Consider the following 20,459-nt stretch of genomic DNA (forward strand, 5'->3'; position numbering starts at 1 on the left):
AAGTTGAAAAATGAAAAACAAAAAGAGAAGGTTGTTGAGACTGAGAAGAAGAAGGGCAAGAGTGCGGCTAACATAGAAAAGAAGAAAAAGGCTACTCCTATTGAATGCAAGGAGGTACCTTATCCGTTGGTACCCTCCCGGAAGGATAAAAAGCGACATTTGGCTAGATTTCTTGATATCTTCAAGAAACTGGAAATTACCTTGCCATTTGGAGAAGCACTTCAGCAAATGCCCCTCTATGCCAAATTTTTGAAGGATATGTTAACCAAGAAGAACCGGTACATCCATAGTGACATAATTGTTGTGGAAGGTAACTGTAGTGCTGTTATTCAACGCATTCTTCCACCCAAGCACAAAGATCCAGGAGTTGTCACGATACCGTGTTCTATTGGTGAGATTGTTGTAGGCAAAGCTCTCATAGACTTGGGAGCTAGTATCAATTTAATGCCTTTTTCCATGTGCCGACGACTTGGAGAGATAGAGATAATGCCCACACGTATGACCCTCCAGTTAGCTGACCGCTCCATCACAAGGCCATATGGAGTGATTGAAGATGTGTTAATTCAGGTCAAGCAACTTATTTTTCCTGCAGATTTTGTGATTATGGATATCAAGGAGGATCCTAACATTTCCATAATATTGGGCCGCCCTTTTATGTCCACGACCAACTGCATAGTAGATATGGGGAAAGGCAAGCTAGAATTGGGTGTAGAGGATCAGAAAGTCTTGTTCGACTTATTTGAAGCAATGAATCATCCAAATGATATGAAAACTCGCTTTGATCTGGACAAGGTAGAACAAGAAATACAAATAGCAGCTACATCCATGGCACTACATTCTCCTTTGGGAAAAGCACTGATTAATCATGTAGAATTTCTTACTAAAAAGGAGGAACATGAAGTGCAAATTTGTATTAAAGAATTGGATGGTACAGGAGAAAATTCTGAGGGACATTCTGCATTTGAGGAATTGAAGAACGATGGGCAAATAGAAAAACCAAAAGTAGAATTGAAGACCTTACCTGCACATTTGAAGTATGTGCTTTTGGAGGACAATGACTCAAAACCAGTGATTATTAGTAGCTTGTTGAAGAAAATAGAAGAAGATCAGCTGGTGCAGATTTTGAAGAGACACAAAGCTGCCATTGGATGGCACATATCTGACTTGAAAGGAATTAGTCCATCTTATTGCATGCACAAAATCAATATGGAAGCTGATTACAAACTAGTGAGACAACCTCAAAGAAGACTTAACCCAATCATGAAAGAAGAGGTATGTAAGGAGGTGCTTAAGTTGCTGGAAGAATGCCTTATTTACCCCATTTCGGATAATACATGGGTTAGCCTTGTGCAAGTTGTCCCCAAGAAAGGAGGTATGATAGTCATTAAGAATGGCAAAGATGAGTTAATATCCATAAGGACTGTCACCGGGTGGAGAATGTGCATCGACTATCGGAAGCTGAATGATGCCACCCGGAAGACCCCATGATTGTGGAACTTATGAAATAATAAAAAAGACTATATTTTTATGAAACAATAAAAAAGACTTATAAGAAAACTTATGAAATATTTTTTCTTTAATAACTAGCCTAGAACCTCATTAGAGTCTTTGACTTCCAAATGAAAATCTAAAGTATTCTCATAAATATTGATTTTTTTAATAGATTATAAGACTAATTTTTAATTCAAAATTTAATCTTATTTAAAATTGTTTAACCTTTTTTTAGAGTGTATTTATTAGGAATAAACTCAACTTCTTTTGTACAAACTCAATTTATGTTTTCAATTAATAATTGATTTCATCCTAACTCAACTTAGGGGGATTCATATCCTCTCCAATTGAAAATAATTGGAGAGTCTCCAATTAATAAATGTTTAATCATTAGATTAAATTAGAGGTTGAGATTTGGTTGTGTTCAATTTAATATATTTTTTAAAACAACAATAATGTTCCTATATAGTTTTTTCCAATCCAAAATATCTCTAATTTAATGTTTTGGTATAGCTTTTTCCAATCCAAATCGTCTCTGATTCTTGACTTTTCTCATGCAATCATTCTTCGTAAACGTGTTTTATTGGAGAACAATCGCACACGACGACAAAAAACCTTCAAGAACCACTGAAATTTAATTTTTCATGATGAAGTGGCTCCAAACACTACCTCCACCCTCTCCGATGAAAAGAATTATTGGAGTTCTTCCAGTGTTGTCATGGATAGAATCAAAAAACGACTGTACTATTTTAAAAAACAAAAAAAAGTAAGTTAGAAATGTGATCAAATCTAACCCTCCAATTTAATCTAATGATTGAAAATTTATTAATCAGAGAATTCGGATCCCAACTTATGTCTACAACTGTCTGGATAAAATTTATAAAAGAATCTATCATTACTCTTCAAAATGTTTCACTATGGCTTAAATTAAAGATCATAATTTGCAAATGATACCAAAAGTGCAAGTATGATTTTGTACTGAGTCAGAAAGTACAGTCAATGTTTTGGGATAATGGTGGCCGTAAAGTTTGAGAATCCCATATTCCAAACTGTAATCTTCAATGCTATTATTGCTCTCATTTGTCGCTCAATAGTTAAAAATTACTCCTAAATGTATGTTAGTCCACTACTCTTCCAGTTCCCATTCAACTCTCTCCTCTCTCTTCGTCTAATTTCCCCCCGAAAAATCCAATTTTTACTTTAGGGTTTTGAAATCCCAGCTACTGCTTTCGCCTGATCTGCGATTAGCGATTGGGTGGCGGCCTCTATTTCCGAGGCTGTGATAAGCTTATCTTGCACCGTAATTATTATTATTATTATTATGATGTATGCTTATTAGAAATTTTGGCTAAGAATGCAGTTGTTTGTTTTGAAGTACACTACATACTGAGCTCTGGCTCTGGGGTGGGGTGGGGCATGAAATGCCTGAATTGCAGCCGAGCTTTTTCATTAGTGGGGCAGTATGCAGAGTTGAATCATTGCAGGATTTATTATTACTTTTTTTTTTGGCTGGGCATAAAGGAGTGAATGCTTTACTAGTCTGTCTTGAAAATTTCTCCATTGTCGGTTTTGAGATAAATCTGTCAGTTACCTTCCGAGCAATCATTTATAGTTTGCGATTGTATACATGAATTGTGTGTTTTAGATGGTGAATTGATTTATATGTGTGTAAACTAAGTTCCTAATATTCTAAGTTAAATTGACACGAATAGCTGCTTAAGAATGCTGAATTGTGGGGTTTGGTTTTCATTTCAGTGAAGAGTGATGTGCTGAGACATGGCACTTAAAGTTTCTGCTGGTAAGGCTGCCGAGATTGCAATTGGGTCCATTGGTCGTGGCTATGATATATCTACTGATATAAGGCTCAAGTATTGTAAAGGGGATTCCATAAATTCACGTTTAATTGAGATAGATGAAACTGATGTAAGAGAGGTGGTACTACCTGGTGGAGTTTCAATACCAAATGTTTCCAAATCAATAAAATGTGATAAAGGGGAACGCATACGGTTCAGGTCCGATGTTCTGTCTTTTCAACAGGTAAACTTTCCTGATTTTCTTCAGGAGCTGAATTCTGGAATCATGTATTTTGCTTGAATGAAAATTTTGGCTGTTAATTGGAAATTAATTATGAAGATTGTTGTGCATCATTTTACCCGTTTCCTTTCTTCTTAAGTGTTTTGATTTTGATCTCCTTATTGGAATGCACCTTTCATCTTTAGTATATAAATAGATGGATTGGATAGATGCATAATGCATTAACAACCTAATCACCTATCATGGAAATTCAGTTTTGAATTTACCGAAATGTGGGAAGGTCATTACTCTAGCCATATATTTCCAAAGTGGCTTTGTCATCACTGTCAAAACTTTACTGTATGGGTTCAAAACCATGATATATGATAAAGGAAAACGGCTCAGTCCATAAAGAATCCCCCCCTTCTCATTTCTTGTGTTTTGTTTGTAACCCACTCCTTCTGGTCATTTGTTGCTGAAGTTTGTTTTCAGTATGATGTGTCCTGGTTGCTTTGCTATAATAATACCTGCTGCCCAAAGTCAATGAAGGGTTGGGTCAACTGGTAGGATCAGGCTGTTTGATTTCTGTTGATAATCCTTCATTGGTAGGTAATCTGTAGATAGCCACTACAAGCTGCAAAAGCATGTGGCATGCCATAACCACTTAGTGTCATATATGTATCACTAAGTAGCCAAATCATCTTAGAATTATAAATCTGTTCGTAGGTTTCTAAAGGCTTTTTGAATGCTTTTTAAGGGACAGAACTAAATATTTCTTTTGTTTATTATTTGCTATTTCAGTGGTAATGAATTTTCTTTTTGTCAACTGTTTTAAGTATTAAGTAATGCATGCATCGTCTCCCTTTCATTCACTGTTTGCTCCTTTTAAATGTTTTCAGATGTCAGAGCAATTCAATCAGGAGTTATCTTTGACTGGCAAGATTCCCTCAGGTCTTTTCAATACAATGTTTGAATTTTCTGGGAGTTGGCAAAGAGATGCAGCCCATACAAAGTCCCTTGCTTTTGATGGGGTCTTAATTACACTTTACACTGTTGCATTAGAGAAGTCTCAGATGGTCCTCTGTGACCACGTTAAAAAAGCTGTACCATCATCATGGGACCCTCCTGCATTAGCAAGGTGAATTGAGCTTTATTAATGTAATCTTGACCAAATGGTGATACTATTTCCAATTTCCTTGTCAAATGAAATATTGTCACTCTCCTAATTCTAGTTTCGACATCTTGGTCAGTTCTTGGAAATATGGGTACCTTCTGATGTTCAGCTTCTTAATGATTGAGGTTCTATAGCTGATTCATTGTATCAAAAATTTACAAATGACCTTTAATGATAATTGAGTAGATATAAATCCTTCTTAATGATTGAGGAATAGGTGGAGGCTCTCCAATTTATTACTGTTGTTTTATCCCCAGGATTATATTTGAGATTTCTATCTTCACCACTATATGACATTCACGTGGTAGAAAATTTGTGAGAATGACTGTATGAATGAGGTTAATGATTTGAGTTTCATCTGTATCCAGGGAAATAATTGTAAAAACACATTTATGTCATTATGTGGTTACATATCTGAATATTCTTTCAATGAGATTCAATTTCATTAGGTTGACATAATTACATAATTTTAATTGAACTTTTCTTTGCTGATCAATGTCCTTTTTATTTAAAAATCTGATGTGGGCTTATAAATAACAACAACAGCAACAACAACAAAAGGGAGTTCATTGTTGATCTATGCCAATTATAAGCAACTATTATGTGATAAAAACTTATTTTGGCATGTTTGTTCTCTGATTTTGGTTGTTTATTTGTATTTAAATTTAGAATATAAAACTTCACAAATGGTATTATGGTTATAAGCTCAAACTTCTAATCAAATCAGGACTGATTTGGATCTATAATCTTTCTTCATATAGTTTTTGTATTTTCAAATTTTGTTTGTATTGGTTGAATGCACCAATCATGTTTAGATGCGACTTAAATTGACTGTCTTAAAAATTATTTAATTGTATTAGGATTAACTCTACTCATTTATCTTTTACTGTATTTTTGGTTTGAGACTCTGGCCAACTGTTCCTGTTCACAATTCTCAGGTTTATTGATACCTTTGGTACCCATATAATTGTTGGTATGAAAATGGGTGGAAAAGATGTAATATATTTGAAGCAGCAGCACTCATCAACTCTCCAACCTGCTGATGTTCAGAAAAAATTGAAAGAGATGGCCGATAGGAGGTTTCTAGATGCCAATGGCCACTATAGCATTGCTTCTGATCAAGTTTTCCCAAATGACAAGGTTTGTGAAGAATTTTGAGCTCAGGGATCAATCTTTATTTATCCTGCTATGTATATATTTTGCTATTTCATGAAAACATCAGAATATGGTTCCTTAAGATTGGATGGTTCTGAGATTTGATTGAGTCTTTTACTGTATTTTGCTTTGATATTTCATGCATTTAATGTCATACCAAAGCTCACTGCCCTGTATATATTTTGATTAAACATTGTCAGAGCAAAAGAAAGAATATCTGCATGAACTATGCGGTATACTACAATCTGGGCCATTAAAAAAAAGATACAGTGAATCATAGATTTTATTAATTGAGAGTGACTGATTAATTGAGAGGAAGTTAGGGGAGAGTCCAAAGGTCTCTTGAAAACTTGGAGTTGGAGGGTTATTGAATCTACTATTCTGCACTACCTTTGTATCTTCAATCATTCATCTCTGATCTTGTATTCCATTGATACAGACCCAGAGATCATTTCTGTTAATTAGCCTTCCTTTATGTTTCTATGTTTTGATCCTGTTCTATTTCAATGTTCATTCTTGTGAATTTCCGTTGGGTTGAAACTTGAAGGTATCTAACCAATTTTGCTTCCCTTCAGTTTGGAATCAGGGAGCAGAGGCTAACATTTGCTAATATTAGTCCATCAAGTTCTTATTCACATAAGGAGGTGCGCTTAAAATATTTAACCTTGACAATATTTTTAATATTTATATTTACAATCGCAATTTTGCTTTAACTATTTTTTATAGCAGGATATTGTAAGCATTTGCAAGAGGAGGGGTGGGAGGGATGACAGAAATCTATCCCATAATGAGTGGTTGCAAACTGTTCAGTCAGAGCCTGATGTGATCTCAATGTCGTTCATTCCAATTACGTCTGTATTGAATGGAGTGCCAGGGAGTGGATTCTTGAGCCATGCCATAAACCTTTATTTGCGATGTGAGAAAAATTGCTATTTTTATTTGCATACATTCTATCTAAATAACATTTCCCTTTGGTATTTGACTATAAAAATTGTCCATTATGCAGATAAACCACCGATTGTAGAGCTCCACCAATTCTTGGAATTCCAGCTGCCAAGGCAGTGGGCACCTGTATTCAGTGACCTTCCTCTTGGTCCCCAACGAAAGCAACGGAGTTCTGCATCTTTACAGTTTAGCTTCATGGGCCCAAAGCTTTATGTTAACTCCACACAGGTGAAAGTTTGTTCTTGGTCCTGGATATCTAGGTATTCATTGGTTGTGCCTCTATGGGTCATAACTAATCACATTCATGTCTTTGTTTGTCATTTAGTAGGACCAACCAACAAGGAAAAATATGTGGGAGGAAATTTTGTGTGAAGAAGCTTTTAGGATTTATTTTCGTTAGCATGTAGTGGAACCTAGTCTTGCAAAAAAAGAGATGCATTGTTCTTGTTCGTGTGGTAATATGCTGCACAGATACGATACATGTATCCGATAGGATGCATATCCAATATTGTGATACGATTATTCTTAAATATATAGGATATGGCACGTGTAAAATACATATTTTGATATATATATAAAATGATGGAAGCTTGCTTGTGGAGCTTCAATGGAGGCTGGATCTTTGAGCTTCAATGAGGTCCTTCAATGGTGATTTTTCACCATGGAGATGCAGCGGAAGGCAAAGGAGAAGAGGATAGGGGAGGCACCATCCACTAGGGAATAAGCCAAGGAAGAAGGAGCTTCACCACCAAGAATTGCCTTGGATAAGAAGCTTGAAGAGGATGCTTTAATGGAGGAAAAGAAAGAGAGAAGGGGGGAGCACGAAATTGAAGGAATAAAAGAAGGAAAGAAGTGGAACTTTGAAGTGTATCTCATAAGACTTTCATTCATCAAAGTTACCACAAGTGTTACACATGCTTCTATTTATAGACTAGGTAGCTTCCTTGAGAAGCTTTCTTGAGAAAACTTCCTTGAGAAACTTCTTTGAGAAAACTTCCTTGAGAAGCTAGAGCTTAGCTACACACACCCCTCTCATAACTAAGCTCACCTCCTTGAGAAGCTTCTTTAAGAAGATTCCTAAAGAAGCTAGAGCTTAGCTACACATACCTCTCTAATAGCTAAGCTCACCTCCTTGAGATGAGAAGTTAGAGCTTAGCTACACACCCCCTATAATAGCTAAGCTCACCCCCATGACAAAAAAAAACATGAAAATACAAAAAAAAAAGTCCTTACTACAAAGACTACTCAAAATGTCCCGAAATACAAGGCTAAAACCCTATACTATTAGAATGGCCAAAATACAAGGCCCAAACGAAGAAAAAACCTATTTTAATATTTACAAAGATAAGCGGGTCATGCTTAGCCCATGGGCTCGAAATCTACCCTAAGGCTCATGAGAACCTTAGGGCCTTCCCTTGGATCTCTAGCCCAATCTACTTGGAGTCTTCTACCCAATGCCCTTATGGGATAGGATTGCATCATTCCCTCCACCTTGGAAAGGATTTGACCTCAAATCCCGAGGTTCTTCATACTCTGGGCTCCTTCCCTCAACACCTGTAAAAAGAACAAAAACATATGTATTAGTGGTGTTTGGTATGTTGAAGTAAGGTGAGGTCTGAAAATCCATTTCCTGAGCATCTTCCCATGAAAGAACATGGTTTCTCACCAACTCAATGAGTGGTGCTACAAGTATAGAAAAGTATGGGACAAACCTTTTGTAAAAGTTTGTTAAGTCATGGAAGCCCCAAATTTTTCTTATACTTGGTGGAGTGGGCCAATCAGGAATGACCTTTATTCTCTTAGGGTTCATGGGAACCCCTTGATCACTATTTGAAAAATTAAGAAAAGTAACGCAATAAAACATACCTTTTTCTGTATTTTCATATTGATTATTCCTACCAAAAAGTATGACAAACCTAAAGTGTCCCATATGAGTACCTAAGTTTGTATTGAAACTAAAAATAAGAACAAACCTACCTAATGGGTCCCTATGTACACACACCATGAAGATGTTAGGTGTACGAGTGATTTTACAAAAGAGGGTTGCACCACTCAAAATATTCATCATACCAGCTATTTTAGGAACTTGGTGCGTAATAATACCTATTTTGGGCACCAACAAAGCACAAGGATTTAAGCTCTTGCGAACCAAACCCTCATCCAACAACTTCTTTACTTGAGGAATAAACTCAAGCCTAAGAGGTGTGGCAATGCTAGCAAGTGCCTTTTTACAAAAGAGAAAATGTGAAGGTTGTCTAAAAGGGAAAGTTTCTTTAATGTTTGTCTTTATTGTAAAATGACTTTCCTTCTTAGCTAAACTCTTGGAGGAGACACTTACCTCCTTACACTTACCTCCTTACACTTCTCTTTAACCACTAATGGTTGTCCTTCTTCTTGGGGGTAGATTTCTTCACTAGATTCTTCCCCTTTTGCTTCTTCACTTTCACTAGAGGAAGGTGAAGTAGTAGCCTCATCTTGGCTATTATAAATGTCTTGGCCCCTCATAATCATGGTTTTTGTGGTGGGGCATTGAGAAGTAATGTGTCCTCTTCCAAGACATTTAAAGCACTTTATAGAGTTAGTTTTCTCTTGCATACTAACCTTAGGGGCTTGCTTTTCTATTGTCTTCCCCTTATCATCTTTGGGCTTAGAAGGTGTCACCCCTAAGATGCCTTGACCTTGGTCTTTCTTTCGATAAGAGTGAGAGCCATAAGATTTTGAAGTAGACTTCTTTTTAAGTTGTTGCTCTACCCTTATTTCCCAATCTAAGTTAGCCTCTACATTGTCCTTCCCATTGAAGTATGAGAGTTTAATGTTAGCCTCTTGAGGCTTTCTTTCCTTTTCTCTTCTATGGGAGTGAGGTCTAAGATGTGACCTATGCCTTCCTTCGTAATAGTCACGAAGTTCTTCACTTAGGCTTTTGCAAGAGTTATGACTACTATAGGAGGCATGTTTTTCTCTTTTCATTTCTTTCATTATTTTTCTTCTTTCTTCCTCTCTTATTTTCTTTCTTTCATCTTGACTTATTTCTTCCACTCTTTTTTTTCCTATTTCTTTTCTCTCTTGTTTTTCTTTCCATAACTTGAGGGAACTCAACTCATCTAAGATTCTAGATAAAGGGTCTTTATGACTAGTACCCTTGCCATTAACACTAGATGAATGATGACTCATGTTGGTTCCTAAGTTGTGGTTCTTTCTTGTTGGAGGTTTGAAAACAAAAGGTAAAAGAAACTATGGTTGAAACTAGCTAATTAAACACTAAAAGAGGTGTGAAAGATAAGGTAAAAAACTAATTGGTAAAAGGAAAGCTATCTAGGATGTTTGACAATGGAAGGTAAAGGAAATAAGCTATGAAAGTAAGCAAGAAATGTAAACTAGGCGAATCCTAAGAGTGTTTGGATGACCACATTCAAGGTTCCCAACAAAACACTCACTATCCTAAGGAAAAATTGCCTAAAATTATTACACACAAATGGAAGTTTGGTAACCTGTTGGAGGCTTCCAACACACTTCCAATGAAAGGCCTTTTTGTTACAAAACTTGAAAGCAATGAAGGTAAGTAAATTGCAAATTACAAAATTACAAAACGGTCCTCAATTTTGGTGGTTGTTCTCTCTTTGGTGATTCACTCAATTTGGAGTGCTTCTTAGTCCAATAGCTCTTAAGGTGGTTGGCCCCTTGCTTCTTGACTCAAATTCTTCAAGGGATGACACCAATCCTCCTTCCAATTCCCTATATGACAACTCACAAACAAGGAAACAGAGAGACAAGAAATAACCAAAGACCAAAAAAAAAAATGAAATGAAAGGTAAACCAATGGAGTTTTAACAAGACAATTTTTCAAGGATTATTCAACAATTAAAGCAATGAAAAGGACATAGAAGCAAGCTAGGACTCAAAGAGAAACTTAGAATGGCTCTAGAGTAGAGTAAAAAAAACTGAAAAAAAGACTCAACAAACCTCTAGATTTGGCACTTGTCTTCTCACTAATTTTCAATTGAAATTTCTAATTATAGAATAAATTTTGAGCCAAAACAACAAGCACACTTCCCTTTCACCTTTTTTTTTTCTGGATACTGATTTTCCTGCCAAATTGTGTGATTTTTCGTATTTTTTTCCTTTTATCCAAATCACTTGTTTCTTTTTTTATAACTTTTTTCCAGATGTCTATAAAATTCAGTAAAATTTTCAGCTCAAAATTCGAAGTAACCAATTCTCAGTAATTTTTACAAGTTTGTATGTCCAAGCTGCCAGCACCAGCGATTTGTTTCTTTAAGCATGGTATATTGATTGCCTTGGGCTTACTTTCAACCTTCCTATGTATGTTGAACTCACTAGGATTGTTTACCATAGTTTTAGGAGTTCAATATTCACTTAGGATCAACATTTCAGCCAGCAATTCAATCACCAAAACTCAAATTCACAATAGACACAATCATAAGGAAACCTAAAAGTTCAAGAAAAGGTTCACAATCAAATACTCTCTAAGAATTTTGCATGAACATGTTAAGGACTAATTAACATGAAAGATTTGACTCAAATCAACTAATAGGCTAAAAGAATTTCATACACTCATGAACAAATGAGTTAGAAAAAGAAACAAGAAAAATAAAATTCAGCACAACATAAGAAATCTTATGTGACAAGTTTCATGACTAGACATGACTTCTATGACAAAACTACAATAGGTGAACAAGTCACTCTAGATTTTTGAGGTTTTCTTCTACTTTAATGTTTTTGTAAGAATTTTATGGTTTAGGTTTCAGCCACAAAAAATAACAAGACAAAACTCAAAGGAACCTAAACTCAACACAATTCATGGTTCAAGAACAAGAACAAGAAATTTGAACCATAGAAAATCAAATCTAACTTCTATAGCAAGTTTAATAGGTAGAAACTCTAAAGAATCATGTTAACAACATTTAGAACAAGACATGTGAGGAGATACATGGAGAAAAATGAAGAAACAACAATGGAAGAGAAGGTAAAGAAAAAAAAATTAATGGAGGTTTAAGGTGCACCTACTTGAAGCTCTTGTGCTCTGATACCACTTGATGGAAGCTTGCTTGTGGAGCTTCAATGGAGGCTGGATCTTTGAGCTTCAATGATGTCCTTCAATGGTGATTTTTCACCATGGAGATGCAGCGGAAGACAAAGGAGAAGAGGATAGGGGAGGCACCATCCACTAGGGAATAAGCCAAGGAAGAAGGAGCTTCACCACTAAGAATTGCCTTGGATAAGAAGCTTGAAGAGGATGTTTTAATGGAGGAAAAGAAAGAGAGAAGGGGGGAGCACGAAATTGAAGGAATAAAAGAAGGAAAGAAGTGGAACTTTGAAGTGTATCTCATAAGACTTTCATTCATCAAAGTTACCACAAGTGTTACACATGCTTCTATTTATAGACTAGGTAGCTTCCTTGAGAAGCTTTCTTGAGAAAACTTCCTTGAGAAGCTTCTTTGAGAAAACTTCCTTGAGAAGCTAGAGCTTAGCTACACACACCCCTCTCATAACTAAGCTCACCTCCTTGAGAAGCTTCTTTAAGAAGATTCTTAAAGAAGCTAGAGCTTAGCTACACATACCTCTCTAATAGCTAAGCTCACCTCCTTGAGATGAGAAGCTAGAGCTTAGCTACACACCCCCTATAATAGCTAAGCTCACCCCCATGACAAAAAAAAACATGAAAATACAAAAAAAAAGTCCTTACTACAAAGACTACTCAAAATGCCCCGAAATACAAGGCTAAAACCCTATACTATTAGAAGGGCCAAAATACAAGGCCCAAACGAAGAAAAAACCTACTTTAATATTTACAAAGATAAGCGGGTCATGCTTAGCCCATGGGCTCGAAATCTACCCTAAGGCTCATGAGAACCTTAGGGCCTTCCCTTGGATCTCTAGCCCAATCTACTTGGAGTCTTCTACCCAATGCCCTTGTGGGATAGGATTGCATCATAAAAGTTCATAAAACATAATAAATATATAATTGTAATTCTGCAAGTCCAAATTAAGAACATACTTCTAGGACATTACTAAAAAAAAAAAAACTGAATCATTGTCATCATAATTCACTCTCTATTGTCTACAAATTGAAATAGTATCAATCTCATTCCTTTCTTAAATTCATCAAGGGACAATGCTTATATGTTTCTATATTATAAATGCTTCATTTTGAGAAGCTAATATGAGATAGCTTCTATAGATAAGCTTATGCCTAAGCTAATTATAACTTGTGAAGAAGTTCATTTCATTTCTTCTTATTTTCTTCTTATACTTCACTGTTACGTATCAGTGAAGTATTCAAGAGTATTGGTATTGGATAGGCAGGGATATGGATACATGAAGCAAATGTGCTTCATAGTATGGTATAGACTAAAACGCTATTGTTAACATTCATCAATTCATAATTTTTTAAACTTGGATGTTTTATAATTTGTGGTCCTTGATTCTCTATATCATTTTTTTTTGGGTGGAACTCGGGTGATTTTAATATACTATAGTTTCTTTGTTTTAATAGTCCACAACATGTAAGTTTTTGAAAGCATCCGTAACTCATGATATTGGTAGTGGTGTTTCTAATCTGTGCTCATGGGCACATGTTAAGAACACAAAAATAAAGTTAATTAGAAGCATTAATAGGATACATTTAATTTTTCTTAACATGTGCCATCGAAACACTAGAAAACCCCTATTAGTAATTTATAACCTCTGTGCTGAAGCCAGGAATACTTGTCATGTTATATATCAGGTTGATGTAGGTAAGAGGCCAGTGACTGGTCTCCGTCTTTATCTTGAAGGTAAGAAAAGCAATCGGTTGGCCATCCATTTGCAACACCTTTCATCACTTCCAAAAATCTTCCAGCTTGAAGATGATCCAAATGAAAACTTTTGGCGGAAGTCTTATGATAGGAGATTCTATGAGAAGGTTCAATGGAAGAATTTCTCTCATGTGTGCACTGCTCCGGTGGAATCTGAGGAGGATCTTTCAATAGTGACTGGAGCACAATTGCAAGTTGAGAATTATGGCATAAAAAATATACTCTTCTTAAGACTTCGATTCTCAACTGTGTTGGGAGCTAAAGCAGTGAAGCATCCTGAGTGGGAGGGGTCGCTCAAGTTGGGAGCGAAGTCAGGACTCATATCCACTTTAATCAGCCAACACTTCACGTCAACATTTCAGAAGCCACCTCCGCGACCAGCAGATGTTAATATAAATTCTGCTGTCTATCCGGGCGGCCCTCCTGTTCCTGTGCAAGCTCCTAAGCTTCTCAAATTTGTTGACACAACTGAGATGACCAGAGGACCACAAGAGTCTCCTGGCTATTGGGTTATCTCTGGAGCAAAGCTTGTTGTTGATAAGGGCAAGATTTCTCTCCGGGTTAAGTATTCTTTGTTGACCATGGTATTACCAGATGAAGAAGAGATGTTGGATGATCAGTAGCTGATTCCTTGCCTCCAGCAAACAAGTGCTCATTTTTAAAGTGTGGTAGGTCGGGAAATAAGAAAGAAGGTAGAGGGTACTACTAGTTATCACTTGGCTTTGGTTTTGCTAATCAGGTTGGCCTTCTTGTGAAGAGAGAGAGAGAGAGAGAGAGAGAGAGGCAAGTGTAAGTTACTCAAGGAGTGCAGTGGCTTTCCCCTTGTAATGTAAACTTTTACAGTCCAATACCATGACTTGTTGAAAATTACTATTAGAAATCAACTCCACTTTGGCCAATTAATTACTTATCGTGTTTGGGTAGGATCACCTTGACAAATTATGGTGTAAACAGTAATATATATCAATTTAATACGTTGAGAAATTATGTTTTCTTTCTTAATCATTCTCATTACTAATTTGAGTTAGCTGGTTCTTAAGCATAACTTTTCTAATGGGGGAGAGGAAGGACGAGCACAGATGGCGTGGTGATAAAGAAATAGTATTAAAGATGAGAGTGGGACTCCAAGTCAATTTCACATTTCATCCGGTGACTAATTCTTTTAGGACCAAGTTCGTATTGTTTGCTGCTTGTTTCTTTACTTTTATGACTGCAAACTAAGTTAGTTACGTCCAAAATAACGTTATAAAATAAATAATATTGTTACACATAACATTAAAAATTTTAATATGCATTTAAATTTTAATAATAAATTTTGTGATAATTAATTTTGATATAAATCATACAAATTATTTAATCCGTATATTTTTTTATAAATAAAAAATATTTATTATTACAAAATTTAATATATATTAAATTTTATAATAGTAAAAAAAATTTAATGAACAAATGAGTAATTTAACATATTAATAATTAAAAAAATAAAACTTTAAGGAATTAAAAAAAAAAACAAAAAACCAATATATATTAGCACCCAAGTTTAACTCCTAAGGAAGCGCTTTATGAAGCCTTCTGAAATTTGATTGATTTATTTATTCTCTTTTTACACGCTGAAGAAGATAACTTTAATTTAGAAAATATAATATTGGATGCACCTAACAACACCCTAATTTAGAAAACACAATATTGGGTGCACCTAGCAACACCCAAAATATTTTGGTAGGCATGCCATAGAAACAATATCCTAAAAGCTCTTTTAGTAAGATTTTGGATATAAGTTGTATTTCACAAAATAATTGGTTTAATTGTACTTTTGGTGATATTATTTTATAAAATCAAGATTTCTAAGCTAGCACTACCAACAATAAAAAAATAAAAATATATAATATCAAGAAAACATTTATATAATTCACATCATAAGATGAAAACAAATATCACATATCATTGTTGCTCATCTTGTACATATAAAAATCTCATTTATAATGTAAAATTTTCATTTTATTTAATGAAAGGAGTTTCTTTCATTAAGAGAAACTCATGAAGAACATGTTTTAAAGGATTTGATTTGGTTTATTTGTTTGAATTATCCTTTCATACAATTAAAATTAAGAAATAGGAAAGTATAACTTGATAGAAGTGTTAAGGATAAGATTAAATAGCATCAATCACTTAGGTTAGTAAAAACAAATAAAGCAAGAGTTAAGGATTCTACAAATGATGTAATTATACCCATGACTGACTTGCTTAATGCTTAATGTAAAAAATAAAATTAAAAAAGACAAAAAAATACTTAAAGACTTAATTAAAGTTACACAAACAATTTTGTTTATGAGAAAATTATATTCATAGATAGAGTAGCTAACGTCTCAACGTGATAACTCATTCTTTAGGTTTAATATATTATAATAAATAGATAGATATATAGATGGTCTTGACATTGCTTTAGCAAAGAAGAGATGGGGTATTGTTGTTAGTGTGTAAGTGATTTTTGTTGAAATAAAATGCTAACAATCGTTTGACCTAACACAATTTTTCCTTTTCCTTTTCCTTTTATCGTAACATGTGCAACCATTCCTCTACATGTAACTAAACACAGCCTTTCCTAGTGATGAGTTGGTTGGTAGTTAGAACTTACAAGTTATAGCTGTGGCAGTGTCATCACCTTTACGCTTACCACATTTGACATCACTCTCCTCTCATGAGAGGAACCATGAACGGAAGAGTGTCGCTCATTACACTAATCACTAATCACTAATCAGCCACCTCCATTCTAATTAAGTGAAGCTCACATGTACAACACAAATCTGTGGACGCAACGCAACTTGGACGACACGAGACCCTCAAGGGAGTAATAATGGCCATTAATAAAACTATAATGACTTCAAATTAAAGAGTATGTGTCGATAATGTAAATTATTTAACAGTGTAATCTAATTATAAACCGTTTGTTGATTTTTGTAGTAGTTAGATATTTTTCATTAATTAATAGTGCCGATTTTTTAAAAATATATAGGCAAAAACCCAAACACATTTGCTTTATGGTTCATCCCTAGTGTGGTTTGATAAGTATAATGAGAAGCGAAGTCTTAAATCATACCACCGACTTCCTATTTAACTGAAGAAAACATATAAATAGACACAAGTGGGTAGTATGTGTATGCAGAGAGGAGAGGTTAGAAAATTTGCGGAAATGAATTAATTAAATACAAAGTGATGATCATGAGAAGGCCAATAAACCCCTTCCCTTTGAGAAGGTAGCAGGGGAGCAGGTTGGGCGATGTAGGTAGGATACTGCTGCCCTGGCATTAAGACTGAGAAATTAGATGCTGCTGGAACCTGTCACAATCACAACAAAAAGTAAATAACATCACCCTTCAAATTCAATTTTATTAGTCATGTTAAAACAAACATCAATCGCATAAATAGCTAGGGAAAGTCACCTATTATTCATTCAACCACCATAACTTTCCAAAATACTACTACTATAATGTGCTCACTTTTTGTATTGAACTAATCACCAACTTTTTATAGTCAAACAAACATGTTTTGTTTTCTGGGTGGCCTGCAGGTTATTCTCCTTTATTTTAAATCAAATGCTCAAATTTTGAAGATTTAAATAACATTATTTATCTCAATTCAATCGTAAGCCTTCGTGAAAGTGAATAATTATTTTCTACTTCTTAACCAACACGGGTTAATTATCAAAACATTTTTTTCCCCATGCAGAGAGAGATGTCAGCAGGTTCTTGAAACAGTGAATAAAAGCAAGGTAACAAATTATGAAGAGACTTACTGATTGTGCATTTCCATGTTTTCCGGGGTGGTCCTGAATCTGATAGCGTCGCAGCATAGATTCTGGCGTGGAAAATTGTGAGGTGGGTTTGAACAAATGTTCAAATATGGCCATTATAAGAAACATTGAAATCAAAATGGCCGTGGCAACAAAACCAAAAGAAATAGCACTCATGGATGTCCCTAAGCTTTTCCATGGTGCTTCCTCATCAACTCCTGTTTGTGATGGGCCAGGGTTTGAGGACGGATATATGTTCCATGGCTTTGATCTTTCATCGCTCATGATACCTATATATATATGTCACTAATACTTTTCCTTCTCAACTTTTGTTTTGTCCTTCTAAAGAGAAAAAAAAAATATCACTGGCTGCAAATAACCTTAAGCATCATGGAAGCCAAGTAAGTTGAGGCTGTGTCGCCGTATCTAAAGATAATCTCAAGAGAAATTCTATCCTGAAACAAGGGAAAATAGAAAGCATCAGTAGTCCACTAAATAGAGAAGTTCATTGTAGAAATGGTTTTTCCTTTTTTTAACATGCACAGTAGCATCAAAACATTCTATGCCACGGTTAAAATCATCAAAGGGAAGATACAAACATCACCAAGCACAGTATAACCACAGTGCTTCAGTAAATAAATCATCAAGTGGCTAGGTCTACGGCTAAGACTAAATGCCAAAACAACGTACAACATCAGGAGATCCCAATTATATGTATGAATCTGGCATCCAACCTTTGCAACAGTTAATGCATTATTTAGCATCTACAGATATGAGATGACTCAAAACAAGAGTGGAGAGAAATGAAAACCACATATGTAAAGCTACCAACCGGTCAATTTTAAAGGCATTTATAGCAAGTCATTGACACTGGACTAATAGAAGTAACCATGAGAAGTTTTAAAAGGCATGATAAGATGAATACTTCAAGTAAACAAGTTTAATGAAAAAAAAATGGCTAGCCTGAGGTAATTATATTAAATGCTACAAGCACATGTATGGCCCAGTAATAGTGATATTGAAAAGAAATTTTACCATATGAAAACAAATTGCATAAAGGCCAGGCCAGACAAATTGATTAGTTTCAAAGGACATGATAAATTCAAACAGCAGCTCTTCAAAAACATATAGGAACGATGCAAAGAGTTGAAATTACCCCAAAAATGCAACAGAACAGGTTGTAATATTAAAGCATTTAGAAATGCCATTGAGACAGTAAGAGGAAGATTGGCTCAGTGGGGCTCCAATCCATGTCTATAGACTAAGTGTCATTGTGCAGTAGGTAAACAGAAATAATTCAAATTAACTGAAGGGAACTCACCTTTCAATTTGTCTTTGTCATAAGGGATTACCTTGAAGTGTGTTGTTCCAATTTCTTAACTGCCATCTTTTAAGGCAAGACTAGAGCACACTTGTTTATGCTATTATGCTTCACACAAACATGATGCTCAGCACGGTTAGCTTTATACCAATAGAAAATGTAAAGACAAAGGCGTAAGATAATCCTATTGGTACACTTTTCTATTTATGTTCCCATGTCGATGATCCTGATGCCTAACTTATTGAATACTATACCTTGTCAGAAGAAGCAAACTTAAAGAAATAAAAAAGAATGGGCCTTGCTGTCCGGAGAGCCAGAGCAAGAATTTTCAATTACTACTTTTAAAACTAAAAGTAGTCATATTTAAGGCTGGATTTCATCTAGCTTGTTGTAGTTAATCCAAGACTTTAAGTCACATGAATAGTGACTCTTGGTGGGACAAGTGCAAGCAATAATTTCCAACTACTATTAGAAATGACAACATTCCTTTGATATGTATGAATCTAATAATTATATGCATTTGGAAATCAAACAACAATTTTCATGATAAACAACACATACGGTAATACACCGAATAAAAGGAGATACGTACGCACGAGCTTGGGAAGTGGGGGAAATTAAAGACGAGAAAGAGACCGAAGGCACCTCTTGGAGGATTAAAGCCTAAAGTCTCTCTTTGATGATAGATAGCATTAATGTTTAGAATTTCCCTCTCTTCCAACATAACCATATATTCAAATGTAATCATGAGAAAGATTGCACCATGAATCTTTCATAATCTCATAAAATCTCCACTGATTAAAAGATATAAAAAGAAGAGAAAAAGGCTGCTGCAATATCGTGCAAATACCAACTCACACAATACACAAGAAACCCAAAAAATGAAAAAAATGAATACAATGTAATGATTATTATATAATAAATAATTATCAAAAGGGAGCTGGGTAAAAGAAAGTTTTGAAATCCTACAGCTAAGCAGTAGTAGAACATTCATGATTCAAGTGAAGAAAGAAATTATTTTATAGGGAAAAAGAAATAAAGCGGTGATGTAGACCACTTTTTTTGGCCAAAAATAACCTGGTTAAGGGAAAACCAAGAGCCAAGACTATTACCTTCTGCTAGCTAAGTTTTACGTTAAATTAAATCAAATGCACCCATTTCTGTTAATCATTCATCCCCAAAACTCAAAGTAATTACTGAAAAGAATGAAGTAATAATTAACAAAAAAATGATTAAAAGAAAAAGCATTGAGTAAACATCTTTTGTCAACGAGACAATCACATTGTCTGAGGAATATGAAAGCTTATCTGTAACTATCTTAGCAACCCCCCCTCCCCCAAAGAAAAAGGTAAGAAAGAGATGAATTTGAGGAGAATAGATGCAAACATCACTTTCACTTTACTGTGTTACAATCAATTGGTTTAAGACGACATTGTATGAACTACCATCCATAATTATTGCCCAGTTGACACGGATGAAGGGGTAAATTGTGGGCTCCTTATTCCTCAAGTTCTCTCAGTACTTGCATTTGAAGTAATCCAAAGAATAAGTGTATAAATTCTGAGTTATTTGAAATTACATTCATACACTGTTTCAAAGCATAACAGCTAAAGGAAAAGAAAAGTGTTGGCCATTTGCATGTATATAAGACATGTTTTTGACAAAAGAAGATGGCCCCGTGACAAGAAAGCGCACTCAAGAAAATGTTGAAAAATAGATTGAAGCATAAATGTCTCCATCTTAAGCAACCTTGAC

General features: G+C 35.0%; 2 protein-coding genes across 9 annotated transcripts; one reads left to right on the forward strand and one right to left on the reverse strand.

The window, feature by feature from the left end:
• Positions 1-2,395: 2,395 nt before the first annotated feature.
• Positions 2,396-14,595, forward strand: LOC100800447 (MACPF domain-containing protein At4g24290). Of its 5 annotated transcripts, none has more exons than XM_006592596.4 (8): positions 2,396-2,542; positions 3,247-3,528; positions 4,404-4,642; positions 5,617-5,818; positions 6,409-6,477; positions 6,563-6,749; positions 6,840-7,006; positions 13,524-14,595. In XM_006592596.4, the coding sequence occupies exons 2-8, from the start codon at positions 3,268-3,270 to the stop codon at positions 14,214-14,216; spliced, it is 1,818 nt and encodes a 605-aa protein (XP_006592659.1). In that variant the 5' UTR covers positions 2,396-2,542; positions 3,247-3,267; the 3' UTR covers positions 14,217-14,595. The 5 variants fall into 5 exon arrangements, with proteins under 5 accessions (XP_006592659.1, XP_006592658.1, XP_003540144.1 ...); XM_006592595.4 differs by having other exon boundaries at positions 2,406-2,791; XM_003540096.5 differs by having other exon boundaries at positions 2,406-2,604.
• A 2,033-nt stretch (positions 14,596-16,628) lies between these two features.
• Positions 16,629-19,811, reverse strand: LOC100801529 (uncharacterized). 4 transcript variants are annotated; one of them, XM_003540098.5, is made up of 3 exons: positions 18,705-19,811; positions 17,387-17,838; positions 16,629-16,929 (listed from the first exon to the last, which is right to left on the reverse strand). In XM_003540098.5, exons 2-3 carry the CDS (start codon positions 17,666-17,668, stop codon positions 16,789-16,791), a joined length of 423 nt encoding a protein of 140 aa, XP_003540146.1. In that variant the 5' UTR covers positions 17,669-17,838; positions 18,705-19,811; the 3' UTR covers positions 16,629-16,788. The 4 variants fall into 4 exon arrangements, with proteins under 4 accessions (XP_003540146.1, XP_040863094.1, XP_040863095.1 ...); XM_041007160.1 differs by lacking the exon at positions 18,705-19,811 and adding an exon at positions 18,540-18,677; XM_041007161.1 differs by lacking the exon at positions 18,705-19,811 and adding an exon at positions 18,216-18,511.
• Positions 19,812-20,459: the final 648 nt, after the last annotated feature.

The sequence above is a fragment of the Glycine max genome, chromosome 12 (assembly GCF_000004515.6).
Source record: "Glycine max cultivar Williams 82 chromosome 12, Glycine_max_v4.0, whole genome shotgun sequence".
NCBI classification, from domain to species: Eukaryota; Viridiplantae; Streptophyta; class Magnoliopsida; order Fabales; family Fabaceae; genus Glycine; species Glycine max.